The sequence below is a fragment of the Lepisma saccharinum genome, chromosome 3 (genome assembly GCF_977018435.1).
Source record: "Lepisma saccharinum chromosome 3, izLepSacc3.1, whole genome shotgun sequence".
Classification (NCBI taxonomy): domain Eukaryota; kingdom Metazoa; phylum Arthropoda; class Insecta; order Zygentoma; family Lepismatidae; genus Lepisma; species Lepisma saccharinum.
The window spans coordinates 61,658,778-61,673,710 of record NC_139231.1 but is presented as its reverse complement, the minus strand read 5'-3'; the positions used below and the strand labels follow the sequence as shown (position 1 = coordinate 61,673,710).

Below are 14,933 nucleotides of genomic sequence, written 5' to 3'. Positions count from 1 at the left end.
TATTTTATGAAAATTAGTACATATTACACCAAATTACGTATATATGCATTATGTACAAATAAGGTTTAATTAACATGGTTTTTACATTATATTTTGCCGGGACCTACAGTGATTTGCTTATAAAACAGAATTACGCAGAACTGAGTTGCGTATAAAGCAATCTTAACTGCATTATTAATACTTTTATTTCCAAACCTTTAGTTTGGACTGAAATGTTTGAATCAATTTCAGATCCTTAGATGTCTCATTAAAATTACTAGGAGTGTACAGGATCCTGAAATTATACTACAACGATAGAGAAATACATTTCTCATCCTGATCCTGACTTAGGGAAATTTTGAATGTCCTGTATTCAAATGTTTAGTTCTTGAATTATTTTGTGCTATTAGTGCTTAAAACATTTCGGAGATGGCAGTTTCCCTTCCAGAAATGTGGAAATAATCACTTCAGGTAGATATAGTGTGCATATTTTGATATTTCCAGTTTCTGGAAATTTCCTGTCTAAATCCCAGACAACAAAGAAATTTGTGTCGTGCACACTCCTAAAAGTTGTACATGCACCAGCTAGAATTCAAAATAATAATGTTATTTTGTACTATACAACAGTGGTTATTCAAGCTCTTAAGAGGACAAATCGAATTAAGACAATACTACTAGATTTGGAAATAAGAAAACTGTATCATGTGGTTCAGCAATATAAATATTATTATAATAGTAATAATTCTGGGTCTAATACATTCAACCTAATTTGCCATACTTTCGTTTCTTAATTTAAAATCCAGAAAACACTTGGATAGCTTTCTAACTGAAGAGGCAAGCCAGGTGACACGTCATTGGGAAAGAATCTTAAAAAATAAATGCAATCTTTTGCACCAAAGTGACATGGCAATGCATATATTGCTTGTTGGTTGCGTGTCACTTAGGCTGGGCCTTTTTCTCAATATTATGCATTGTGTTGAATCAGTCTGGTGGTTGGACTTGTACAGTAAAATGAACACAAACAGGATTTTTTTTCGAGAGAGAGGCAAGTAAGGTATTTTTTCCAGAGGGGGAGGGGGAAACGAAGCATACTTTGCACCATCAAGAAACACTCCTTTAGTTTTAAGTTATCGTGTTCCTGCAACATCCTAAAAATAATGAACATACATTACTGATTGAAATGAAATTATATGTATGTGTGAAACAGGCACGTATCTAGTAATATGTTTCCGGGAAGGGGGGGAGGTCCGAACCAAGTGTCTTAGGAATAATAATAATGTTTAAATTAAAAATAATTGTATTAAATCAAATTAATACTGATTACAATACATAAATTAATATTACACAAATAGGTAAAAAGACTGTATAAGCTAACTTGTGGTGAAGATCAGAGTAACTTACATAAAAACAAGTGCCCTGGTAATGAAATTAATGTCAAATTGATGAATAATTGAAGGTTTATCGAATAACAAAAATGATGTTACATGTATTTGGAGAAAAGTAAGTTTCTGATTAAAATTTTATGCATATTATTTTGAGTAGTAGTGTACATAAATCTTCTTTGTAATGCCATTCAAAGCGGTATGATCCCAATATAATCTTGGCCTTGTAAAAAGTTCAGAGGATATTAATAACCATCGATTATGCAACAAATGCTAATATTTTCATTACTTAATTTTAGTACTTGGTAAGTCTTTCGGGGTGCCCAGACCCCAGGACCCCCCTAAAAACCTCCTTCCTGTACTTCAAAGCCATATGATCCCAGTAATCCTTGTCTTCAATAAGTTTAGAGGAAATTATGCAACAACTTCTAAACGAGTATATTTTCATTATTTAATTTTCGTACTTAAGTCTTTCAGGTGTATGTGTGTGTTTGTTGGGAGGGGGGGGGGGTCCGGACCCCCTAAATACGTCCTTCCTGTCCTTCAAAGCTGTATGATCCAAATATAAATCCTTGTCTTCCAATAAGTTCAGAGGAAATTGTACAGCAATTTATATTTTCATTATTTAATTTTCATACTTAATAAGTCTTTCGGGAGGGGGTCCGGACCCCCTAAATACGTCCTTTCCGTTCTTCAAAGCCGTATGATCCCAATATAATCCTTGTCTTACAATAAGTTCAGAGGAAATTATATAACAACGGCTAAACGAATAATTTTTTTCATTATTTAATTTTAGTACTCGATAAATCTTTCGGGCGAGTTCCGGACCCCCCCCCCTAAATACGTCCTTGGTGTGAAATATACATATACTTTTAGGTTGGCATGTAATTTGTTATAACGAACCTGTCTACCAAGAGAAGGTCAACTTCCCTTGCCCCCGATGGATGTCGATTACATGAAGTTGATGAAGGGCACTCGCATCGCAAATGACCCTCCAAGAGGGGACTCGAACTCGGAACGTAAACCCCTCGACTCAATCGATCTATGCTTTGCTATAGATCGACCACAAGGAAAGAAACCTTGGGACGAAAAGTCCCCGCGCAGCGTTCCCTTCTTCCCTCCACCTCCGACCATGAGGAAGCATGGTCCACTCTCCCCCTCCCCTGCTCGCGGGGGTATGGTGCAGAGGAGTCGCGGGTCTGCGCAGGTTGTTTTGCTCGTGGTTCCACTTTTTTATACGAACCTGCTTAAACCAGTAAGGCGTAAGATATGAGAATAAATCCAAGGAGGTATTTTAATGATTCGATTGATTGATTTATTTTACTTCGCTTTTCTGCCACATTTAGCTAATCGCGAAGATCAGGATGAGTGATGATATGATTAAGTTGATGAAGACACACAAATGACGCCCAGGCCGGGTTTCGAACCCTCTGGCGTCCTAACGCGCTATGCTAATCACTGCCACGGAGAGAGGGCCGGTATTTGAATGGGCATTAGGGGAAATTTCAGAATTTCCCCCCTCGGTGAACATTTTTAAAGTGCCACACTGCCAAAATCTATTTCTGCATACGACCAGTGGCTGAAGAGTGTGTGCGAAATTGTTCCAAAGCTCGTACTCGTTGCGTCACTCCGATGGCGCAGTGGTAGCGTCGTCGCCTTGTAATCAAGGGGTCCCGGGTTCGATTCCCAAAGGAGGCATATAATGGTTCGGATCCCACTTGAAACTGTAGGTCCAGTCCTGATTAGCCTTACTGTGCATAAAGTGGACTTAAAACACAAACTCCATCTATGGTTGCGCCACTTTCAAGTTGGACGGAGAATTGGTGCGGATGGAAGGCACATCTGGCAATGTTTCAAACTTGGCTCCACTGCATCTGGGATCAGCAGGTACCCGCGTGTACCTGTTCATTCAAAGCACCTGCCATAGATGGCAGCAGTGTTTGTCGTATTACCAGATCAAGGGCTATGCGGTGTACTTACGTAGTGGCAGGCGAAGGAGGGGAGGGAATTTTTTCCACGAACTTGCCTCGAGACATGACGTCATTACAGTTAGTATGACGACCTTGTAAAAGGCGATGAGTTTGCCTTGGCAGAACATTCGCATGTCAAAGCAGGCAGCGGAGTAGTGTGTTGTAGACGAGCTGATTCTTGTGTAGAAAGTGATTTCAGTGTGTTTGCCGTGTGCGGACTGATAGTTCTGAATAACGCAGTGCGAACATCGTGTGGAGTGCTAGTTCTTCCTGCATAGTTCGCAGATTCGATTATTCATTCTGCTTTAATGTTGCAACTTGTTCCCGTGTGCCAGGTTCCATCAGGAGACGACGACTATACAATGTATTCCGAGTGGTCGAGAGAGGACAAAGATCGAGTGGTGAGTGCATTACTTTTGTAGATTACGTGACCGATCACTCGTAACCTTTGATGTTTGCTGTAGAAAAGGTTACGTAATTGAATCTAGGCGTGTTGTTGAGAATATAAAGCGAATTCAAGCATGATGGTAGCAGTAGTAGTTGACACTACTTGGCGTGTTGTACCTTTGCAACTTGAATACTTTTGGTACGAGTTTGCTAGTACAGCAAAACCTCGTTAATCCGGACTAAGGGGGGATAAGTTGACCGGTTTAACGAAAGTCTGGATTAACTGAAGTAACCTACAGGAACGGTAGAAAATTCATTAAAACTTCGTTTATAGCAACAAAACAAGTTTATTATTAAGTGTATTTAAAGGGCATAGGCCTAAATACACTACAGTACAAAGTCTGCGGGAAACAGAATTTCATCAGTGGTTGACTGCCTTTTCTTTGGGAAATTCGCTTGTTGACTACTAAGCCCCGCGACAGGTTAAGTTTGCAGCAGGTTTTATGTATTAATCCGCATGAGAACTACGCTCTGCATCTCCCGTGCCAGTCTTGCCTCAACCACCGAGCTGTTCATATCGCAGACAGTGAGAAAATCGTCAGTATTGCAGCGAAACTATATTCTGCACGCACATTTGGGTCTATATATGCGAAAAGTTGCTGCAAACTTAACCTGTCGCGGGGCTTAGCCACATTTAAAACCTTGAATATATTTTTTTTCCTGTACGGATTAACGAGGGTTTACCGTAATTGTTATGTGAACCGAATGAGTTATTTACAAAACTCGAAATAATATTGTCTTGGAATTTGAGTGATCTCTTACATATAACTTGTTTATCGTGCAGTTGTTACATTTGGCCAATCGCGACGACTAACTTGATTGAGTAGATGAAATTTATGAAAAACTTAAGATGACCGGACCCCTCTCCGATTTTCTTCACATTTGGCATACTCACTAATTGAGGCCTCCTATTCACGAATCTGAAGTTAAAAGTTGTCGGAAACATCTAGAAATTGCAAAATAAGCGAATATAAGTAATTAGTTTTCGGAATGGAAACCGTCGATTTTCGCGAAATGTTTTGTTTCACAAGGAAATATATATATTCCTGATACTACCACGACACCAAATTTTAACTGTTTACCTAACTTAACCACACGACAATGGTTCGCAATTATCTTGCAATTTCTAGATCCTGATACTACCACGACACCAAATTTTAACTGTTTGCCTAACCTAACTACACGTCAATGGTTCGCAATTATTTTGCAATTTCTAGACGTTTCAGACAAATTTTAACTTCAGATTCGTCATTAGCAGGCCTCAGTAAGTATGTCAAATATGAAGAAAATCTGAGAGGGGTCCGGTCATCTTAAGTCATACCCAAGGAACATCGATACCCGGACCCAGGGGTTTATCCAGAATTTTCGACAGGGGGTTGGGTTTTTGTGACAAATTTTACAGGGATGTTTGGATAAATCACTGTCGGACCAGAACTCGAAACTTCGAGCACTCAACGTGCGGACCTGCTGAGGTGTCAGTTGGATTGAACCATCCTCCTATAGAACGCAGAAACTATGTAAACCCCCCTTCAATGAAGAAGTTACGGTATGACACGGAAGGTTTATTATTTTTAATCACAGGTGGTTATTCTGGTGAAACCTTTCCGTGCACGCCGCTGTGTTGGGAATTTGTTTTGTGGGCATCAGGCCAAGAAGGTGGTTTGGAATCTTGTAGCTCTCCTGTGTTGGATGCGTGGGTTGAAGGAACTGTGGAGACAAGATGTAACATGTTTAAACATGTATTGACGTACTATTTCGTTATCTTATAGAAACTACCAGGTAAAAATCGTAATGAGATCTATGTGAACGTGGCTTAAATCACGGACAAGCCAATTGTGGGCACAGCAGTGATGACGTCAGTGGTGAAATACTTCACCAAATGAACGGATGTTGCGTCATTCCGTACTAGGTACGAGCCGCGGTGGAGGAACACCTACAAAGGATGATGTCATAGTTCTCAGAAAATTGAAGTAGGTCGTTCTGTTTTTGTGATAGTTGAACAAAGCTCTCAGATTTTCGTGCGATTGTCGTTCAGGGGCGCCGAATTCGAATAAATGAAGAGGGGGACACAATTGACAAGATGACATTTCTCCACGTGATCACAAGCAATTGAGTTTCCAACCATGACCATGCGACCTTCATTATACTGCAAAAAAGAGTAGAATAAACTCGTTTTTTAAAAGGGATTTTCCCTTTTTACTGATCTCGACCGCCTTTCCTGGAGAGCTAAAATAGAAATAGATGAAATTGAGCGAAGATAAACTGTCATGTGTAGGATGCAATTTAAATTTATATTACCAACCATGGAGTCTGCGTGTACTAAAGTCGCAGATTTTTCGTGCAAGGAACGTAACAGCGATATTGATATTAATTTAATATTTAAAGGCAAGCGGGTGGAATATAAGAACAGTATTGTTTTATTGTGCGTTCATTCATGTGTATCCACATCCGCTATTTTATGTCTGAACGTGGCTTACGAGTTTCTTTTATTCTGTCCACTGTATGCAAGTATTGGGAAAAAGAAGTTGTCGAGTTTTAGGCTATAACAGGGGTTCCCAGACTTTTTCGTTTCACGGCGTACTTTGTGTTTCAAAATTTTAACGCGGCTCCCAAGCCAGAATGTAGACCTATGTCACACTTGCAACGCCCAGTGTGGTCAGGTTGCTTCCCTTAAGTTGAAAAAACAAACTCCTATTTCAAATTTAGAAACATTTTAAATGTAAAAGGTACTAAATAAATCATGTTTGTAAGAAGTCATTTCAGTGAAAATATTGGAACGCTTCGCGGCGCACACTTTAGGAACCATTGGGCTGTGAGTTCCTTACTTTGCAGTTCCTAGCGGAGTTTTTGTCTTATTAAGCAACATACTTTATTAGAAATATAGTTGATATACATGTTTCGACTCCTATGCATTTCTTGTAGAGTGAAAACGCTCGCTCTTCGACTCCCAAGTTTTCACCAATCGGAGCAATGTGTTGGTATGCTCATCTAGGCGAGATTAACTTTTTCTCTTGTCATCCATGTGCTTTTACAATTATATTGTCACATGTCTGAGGCACTTTAAATATCTTATTAAGGGCCAATACAAAATTTTAACCGCCAGACCGCGTAAATCTCACTCGCGCTCGAAGGAAACTGCACTGGGGCAATGGCCATTTACTCATTCGTTAATTGACAATTTATCGTCAACTTTCCGACGCTTGAAGGCCGAGGGCCTTTCTCTCGTAAAGCCAATGTGCCGAGCGCAAATGCTTTTTAAAAAAATCGATCGTTTCAAATACTACAGTGCAGCTGCAGCTTGGTGAAACAGCCATGTCAGTGTTGCCAAACCTGTGTACTAACACGGAGCTAATGTCACTACGAAGCTGCAAGAGCATGCATGCTATCCCATACATGATCATAACATGCCGCCAGTAAGGAATCCTGGCCCAATATCACGTAAGACATTGAGTGACTTCAAAACTAATATACCTATCACGAATAATGAGCTTGTGAAATGCTTTAGCGAAATCAGCTATCTCATCCATTAGACGTTTTTTTCCCAACGAATTAAACTTAAGGTTTTTACACAGGTCAAACGAGATCACCTTCTCATATCCTCCACAGAAATACTATTATCTTGTGATAGGTGAGCTAGCGGCGCCCACAAAGGTGGTATTTGTAAGGCTGGAACGAGAATGCCCCCTTAGGGTGATACTGAATGTAAAATCCTTTTTCTTGGAAAAATATTACGGGAATCTCGCTAGAAATCTTTCAAATACCACACTGGTGTCCCCCGCGCTTACACTTATACAATTATTTTCGGCTTAAAATATTGAAGAAACGTGTAACCAAATTTGCAAATGCTTTGTTGAAAGAAAACTAGAAACCTGTTACGGCAATATTGGAGAACTAAATTTTTCCTCAACGAGGATCGCAGTGGGGGAAAGGCAATCTAGCTCCAAAAGAGCGGAGATGGCAACAAGGGAAGTAGCCTCGGCCTGTGCTTCAAGAAGCGGAACTGGGATTGCGCAAGGGTCACGAGGATGTAATCACGTGGTGTCATGTGAAGCTGATAATTGTTTTTTGTGTTCCATCCGTCAGTCAGTTGAGTGTGCGCAGTGCACGCTGTTTCACAAAAGAAGCAAGGTGAGTAAACTGCTGTGATATACTCAAAGGAAACCAGCGAAACGCGTACTTTGTTCCATTGTGTTGGCGTGACTTCGCAAGTGGGGGCACGCAGCTTAACGTTTCTGTTCGTCGGTGTACCATTACAAACAAGCAGTAATTTTAAAGTCGAAAACGCGTCTCGACAAGACGATGCGACGAGCTGATTATTTTATTGGCGCGAAAAGTAACAACATTGTGTTTATTTCTGTCAAGCTTTTTCCCCCTCAGATTACGGAATAAAGTTTGTGACGTTTTTTATATTACTATTGATTGATACAATTTCGATGCTGTAGGGAACAACGGGATGACTTCGTGTTTTTTTTTTCCCCACCGTAAAAGTTGAGCGTACCGTGTCGAAGATGGGAGAGCTAATCGAGGCACTGATTGCATTCTATTTTAAAACTTTCTCTGAAATTCGACAATCCCATTGAGATTTTTAGCATTTATCAAACTTCATTAACGAACTTATCATTTAATAATTGCTAATAACATTTCCTGAAGCAATAAGAATGTAATACAAAAATTAGGAAATGAGGATGATGATGAAAAACGGATGATGAAAAACGTAATTTGAAATGTATGGAGTCGATATTTTGTGTTTATTCAGCCCTATTCTGGCATTTTCGTACATGCGTGATCCAATGTGGAAAATAACGTGCTAAAAATTGATTGAAATGTTCCAGCACTGATCGATTCGGAATAGTGAGTGATCATGTAATGGGTAAAATGTCATGTGCATTTTATCATCCAAATTGCTTAGTTTCTGCCGCTCTTGTGAATACCAGTGTAGTGCAGTGTATGTTATGTACGTCCCCATTTCCTTCGTGCATTTGAGAATTCGGTAGACAAGTTTATTAATAGTTTATACATGTTATTGTATTTTCCCAGATTAAATTTCCAAGGTCGAATCGAAGTATTTCAGCCGATATCTCACGTTTTTGTTTCAGGGATGACTTTATCCTGAGATTAGCAATAAAGCGGGGACCATAATCGCTGCAAAGCGAACAGGAATGTGTGGAACGTCCGACAGCCGCGAACCGGAAATTCTTCCAGGAATCGCCCACGCTCAGTACCAAACCTCGTGCACTCACTTTCCTCGTTGAGTCTGCCTGAGGGCGCGCGGGAAACCGCACTTTTATCAATAATCTATACAGTGCTATATGCTGCTTGTATAAAAATGCCGGCAGACGTGTTTGCTTCCCATCAAAACAAATCTCGAATTTTTTCTCTTCACGAAACTTTAGTTACTACCGTTGAATAAAAGTTTCTCCAGTATGATTTATTACTTGTACATAAAACATACAAGTTTGGATTACCTTTTTGAATCTTTTATGCAAGATTTGTTTTTCTAAAGTATTCTTTGACTGTGCGGGTGTGCTTTGAAAGCAGTATTCCGTATTACATGCCCGTATTTTGTTATTTAAAATAAAATATCCCATTACGACTTGGTATCAAAATTGACTTTCGAAAGGGAAGGGCCACCCTATGATGCCACCGCGTTCTACATAGGAATAGAAAGAACGCTAGACGAACAGTGGATATTGTATCACCTATAGAAAACTCACGTCTATCAGTGACGACACCACAAAAAATGAGTGGGGAGGTAGATAGGGAACGGGATATTTTCCGGGTAGAGGGGACGGGCAACTTCTCTTGTAAACAGATGTGATAGTTCAACGTGGCCTTCATTATAATGCCCGTCTTAAAAAAGAAAGACGACTAAATTACCAACTTCATCAGGAGTAATAGCCCAGACAATTTATGGATTACAGACTACATTCCTAAGCAGCAGTATTCAGTGCTAATGGCATTTGTGGAAGGGCGCTCGTCTTTCATTGAATGTGCCCATTTTTATTCATATCTGCATTTTCTCGTGTTGCGCATTGTTGCAATCCAGAAGCTGAGGGTGGCTGAACAAATGGGCTCAGTGACGTGTCTAGGATTTACGTGAAAAATGGGGAATGGGGGTCCGTAGTCATACCTATATTTTGTAATCTTCTCTGCCCCCTCCCCCTATCGGGCACGCCACTGAATAGAGCGCTAAAAACATGGCACGGCGGTGGTGAACAGGTTGTGAATCTCGCCGTGCCATCCAAACCAAACGGAGCCGCGTTGCTTTTGTTCTTATTTTGGAGCAACCTAGTATTCCAAGTTCACCGTGCCAAGTCTGCTGTTTGTTTTTGCCGACTTGTGGAAGTGGGTGTTGGTTCTTGGCATAAACCCCTGCCAAGGAGCGGAGTAATTGCCAGGGCGTCCCACTGATTTCAGCGCGTTTTGGTTAAATACGGCCATAACAGCAGCCCCGGCCACACTCACAGGCGTTCGCTGTGCCGGTGCAGATCTTTTTCTGCAGTCGACAAAATAAGACTGCCGGCAGCGAGACTGCAATGAAAGCGCTTGAGTTACAAAAGGATTAACGAACGCCGACGAACGAACGAACGAATATTAAGTCGATTAATTGAATTGATCGCGCGCGATCGAAAATAAGAAAGGAAAACTATTAACAATGGAACCATTGGATTTGAGTGCTTTTCCAGTAGATTTGTGGTATCAGGAGGTTAGTATTGCGTGTTTGTGGGTAAAATATAGCAACACTTGCCTGCTGTAGTATTGCAACAATTTTGAGAGTTTTTCATATAATAATCGAAATTTTCCTTTACGCTAACCTTGTAGTCAACCTGTAACGACATTTCAATTTCCAGTGTTCTCTGTGTATGTCTACTGTGTTTCTAATATTACTCATATTAAAAATAAAAAATGCTTCCTTTTTACACAAGTTTGCTGAAAATTTACGGCTCTTAGTTTATCTATAGGGTGGCAGAAAGCATGACCCTAGGCAGGAAAAATCTTCGGGGGGGGGGGGGGGTTCATTCATAATTGTTCCCATGGGCGTTGCCAGAAATTTGAATAATAGAAATAAAAACAATAATTAAAATTTCATAATAATAAATCAAGTTTATTCCATAATATAATAATAATTATATCAAAGAGGGGGCATACTCAATCCAGCAGATGAGTGAATATCCAGCAGAAGTTTTTTTCTTTTAAAGTTTCAGTGTGTACTGAAATGCACAATTATTATACTTTTTTTTATTAAATTTTAGATAATTTCAAGAAAAAAAATTAAGTTAGATGGAAATTTGTCAAAGTTTTTGTTGCTTGACCTTAAAACTAAATTTTTGGAATTTTGAAAAGTATGGAACCAGTTATTCTTTTTAAAAACAGCCTGGTGCATGGATTGTAACCTCAATCTTGGAACAATCATAAGGGAATTTTCAGTCTATATTCCTTGTGACTCAGGAAGAACACTGGAAAGGAGACAGAAGAAGTGAAAATGGAGGGGTCGCAGGTGGGCTACGATTCCAAGAATAAATCCTGTTTCACTCAAGTTTCAGAATTCCAAATGTATGAATATTCTAGCTCTATCGTTTCAACATTGTCTCCTTGTTTTTTTTTTTGTGATGCTTCGAAAAAAAATAATTGAAAATGAGTTACAGATTTTGGTTTCTGCACTTCCATTAATCCAACATGTCAGAAGTTTTGGGGGGGGGTTGAACCCTAGAAACCCCCCTCTAAATACGGCCATGGCAGAAATTGATCCGGAAAATAACAAACAATTGAAGCTGTCATACTCATTAAAAGACATTTTATTATTCTAATGATGGAATAAATAAGACTTCCTTGAATGTGCGCATAACCACTGTTTCACTATAAGAAAGTATAAAAGTAGGTACGAGTGTTTGTTTCTGATGCACAATAATTTTAGTGTCATTTCAAAGACCTATCTTTCTATGCAAGACAGACTGCATAGTTGGTTTTTTTTTGCCTTTTGCTGGATAAGGATGTGTTCTTGGGAGGAACATACAGAGCCTTGCAAGGTAGGAGAAATCATAATTTAGCATTGTCAAAATGACAGTTAATTCTAGTGTATGAATGCTGTTTGCATCTCACTGATTTGTGTGATTTTTTATTGCAGCTTGGGACTCTTGAAGGTCTAAATTCTGGTGTGCCGACTCGAACGACTCCCACTTTGACACCAACGACTCTGCGTAACATTGAACAGACATTCATTGAGCTGCAGTGCGAAAGCATTTCACATCAAAATGAAGCAGGCTTTGTCCCGCCAGTTGTGCAGCCAGTTTCTCAGGGTAAGTTCAAGTTAAAAAGTTATATGAAGTAGTTACATGATTTTCACAAATTGAGGAGAGGTTGAGGGGAAACATCTGTATGATGAGTATTAATTTTTGGAGCTTTCAAAATGGAATTTCCATACTTTTGGGGAGGCATTAACATGCAGCATATGTGTACATCAGAGGAAGGAGAGTAGGAATACTAAGGAAACCAAACTTAATTAAGCACCCAACAGCATGGGTGTCGGGAAGGGGGTCGAACAGGTCCATCGACCCCCTCTGGAAATTGACATCATTCATTTCAAGTTACAAAACAAAGTTTATTACTTTCATTGTTAATAACAGAAATAAAGTTCAGTTAAGTTATTTTATTCGAACAGAACAAAGAAGTAGAAAATGCATAAAATAAATGAAAGGGAAATACAGGAACGAGTGTATTTTTCATCTGCAATTTAATTAAAAGTGAACAAATGGTTTCTCAGTTTTCAAAATTACAAAAATGAGACTTTTATGAAAAAGGGCATGAAAAAACTAACTTTGGAAGACTTTTTTTTTAAAAAAACAAGGTGTGAAAGTCAATAAAGATTGATTGTATTGTTTTAAGTCCACCTTATGCACAGATAGGCTAATCAAGACTGGACCTACAGTTTAAAGTGGTATTTGAACCACCATGAAGAATTGAAACAAAAACCTCAATAAGTATAGGGCAACTTGTGCTCTAGTATCTGTTCAGTTTTATTCCTTAAAGAAACAGGATATAGAAGAATAAAAGAACTAAAGTAGTGATGGATGCTTTGCCCACTATTCTTATTTCTGCTGATTGTACATATGTTAAGTGATCACCTTGATGCCATAAGTCAATGTTGCATGCACAGGCTTTGTAACTCCACACCATCTGAATAAAGTATTGGTGATGTTTGCATGTATTTCAACAAGGGAAGAGGTTATTTCACAGAAATAGAAAAATTATTATACTGTCTGTTTTCCTAATTTGCCAGTTCTAATAGCAAGGTACACATGGTAAACTTTCAAAAATACGAGGGCTATTTTTTTTTAAACCTCCGATAGGGCATGAAATCAAAACCACAGTGAATAGCAAAATGGGTTTGACAAAAGTTACGTACACGTATAATCTACTTTTCATGTACTCTCCAAGAAGATTCAGGCATTTGTGATACCAATGCACCAGCTTTCCAATATCCTCTGCAAAAAAAGGTGCTGCCTGTTTGTTGAGCCAGGTCTGCATGGTGTCTCGAAGTTCCTAATTGGTGTGGATGCACAGTCATTCCAACCACTTCTTTATTGCCTGGAAAAGGTGGAAGTCACTCGTTCTAGGTTATAGGGGGGTGATCAAACACTTCCCAGTGGAATCTTGGAAGAAAGTCTTGGGTTAACACAGCAACATGTGGTTGGGCATTGTCATAAAGCAAAACAATACCTGAAGACAGCATGCCTATCCGTTTGTTCTGAGTTATCTGCGCATTCTCTCACAATATGCAGCAGCATTGATTGTCACCCTCTGCCTGTAGAAATCATATAACACTACGCACCTTGCACTTGGCGGGAGAGTCGATTGTAGGAGACATCTCTACGGGCTCATTGCTCAGCTTCAACTGAAGTGTTGGCCTTGGCAGTGGGGATGCCAATCACGCTGCATGATGCCACGCTTCCTAGCACTTCACGGGCCACCTGGCAACACCCTCGTATCTTAAACAATATCCTTTATGTGGTGAATTAAGTGTTTGTCAGCTGCATATAATGCATGCATATGTGAGGTGTAGTGTTACTTGTGTAGGAAAGAAGCTGTAGTCTTCTAGTAAGTTGTCTGAGAAAATATGATTTTAAGAATTCTTTGAACATTTGAATTGGATAAGTTACTTTCTCTGAAGAAAAAAAGAAAAGAGGCATAGCTGATTGTACATATATCATTAATTGGAATGATTTATTTTGCAGCTGGAAATACATTTCTGAACGTTGACAGCAAAGGTTGGCAAGGGGGAAGCACCACTGTAGCTCAGTCTCGCCCAACTGTAGTGACTGCAGGCACAACAGTTAGCACCACCAGCACCACTCGCAGAAACATGGGAGGAAGAAGGCCAATAAGGGACGATAGGGTAAGTTGAGATCATGCAGTTGCAACATTACATACCTAGTGTAAAAATTTATACTTACCAAAGAAATGATCATTCGTTATTTATTAAATCAAGTCAGTCGAACAAGGAGCTGGGTGCTTCTTACCAGCAGACTATTAACACTAGTCTACAAGTAGTTTTTGCAATTTTCGAAATTGTTCACAAAGCTGGTGATGCAGGAAGTGCAAGTGATGGTTATTTAATATAAAGTAATGAACTGTAAACTTTGATTTTCCATTGAAAAGTGGTGATACATGGTGTACAGGTATGGTTGATTGTTTTGGTAATTCAGGAAGTGTCTGACCTTTTCAGAGCTATCAATCTTACCTTCAGATATTCAATGCCCAGAAGTTTTCCATAACTCATTTGTGTGATAACAAGAAATTTCAATAAATCTGTCTCTTGGGAAACTTCAAAGACCTTTTTTTTTTTTCTTTCTTGATGTTCAGGTAATAGAGATTGTCATATTATCTGATGATCTGTAAATAGTCTTCCACTAACCAGACATTGTTAACATTTCGTATAATTATATTGTTTCTTCCAGATTTCTCCAGAGGAGGAGGCGAGGCGAAGTATGAGGCGAGAAAGGAATAAATTAGCTGCAGCTCGCTGTAGGAAAAGAAGAATGGATCACACAAATGCTCTTCTCTTGGTAAGTTCATTGGATTTTTAAATATTTTAAGGTTACGATACAATATTTTTTCCGTATTGTGATATTGGCGATATATTGTCTCCATGATATAT

At 39.3% G+C, this 14,933-nt stretch overlaps 1 protein-coding gene across 3 annotated transcripts in view; it reads left to right on the top strand.

The window, feature by feature from the left end:
- kay (transcription factor kayak) overlaps positions 1–14,933 on the top strand; it is a 28,119-nt gene that overhangs the window by 10,442 nt on the left and 2,744 nt on the right. Inside the window, exons 1-4 of one of the 3 annotated variants that reach the window (XM_083118664.1) lie at positions 3,415–3,732; positions 11,904–12,075; positions 14,011–14,171; positions 14,734–14,841. In XM_083118664.1, the coding sequence (XP_082974790.1) occupies positions 3,640–3,732; positions 11,904–12,075; positions 14,011–14,171; positions 14,734–14,841 (534 nt within the window). In that variant the 5' untranslated portion in view covers positions 3,415–3,639. Of the gene's footprint in view, positions 1–3,414; positions 3,733–10,231; positions 10,485–11,903; positions 12,076–14,010; positions 14,172–14,733; positions 14,842–14,933 lie in introns of those variants that run through there. The other 2 variants (XM_083118666.1, XM_083118663.1) reach the window with 2 other exon arrangements.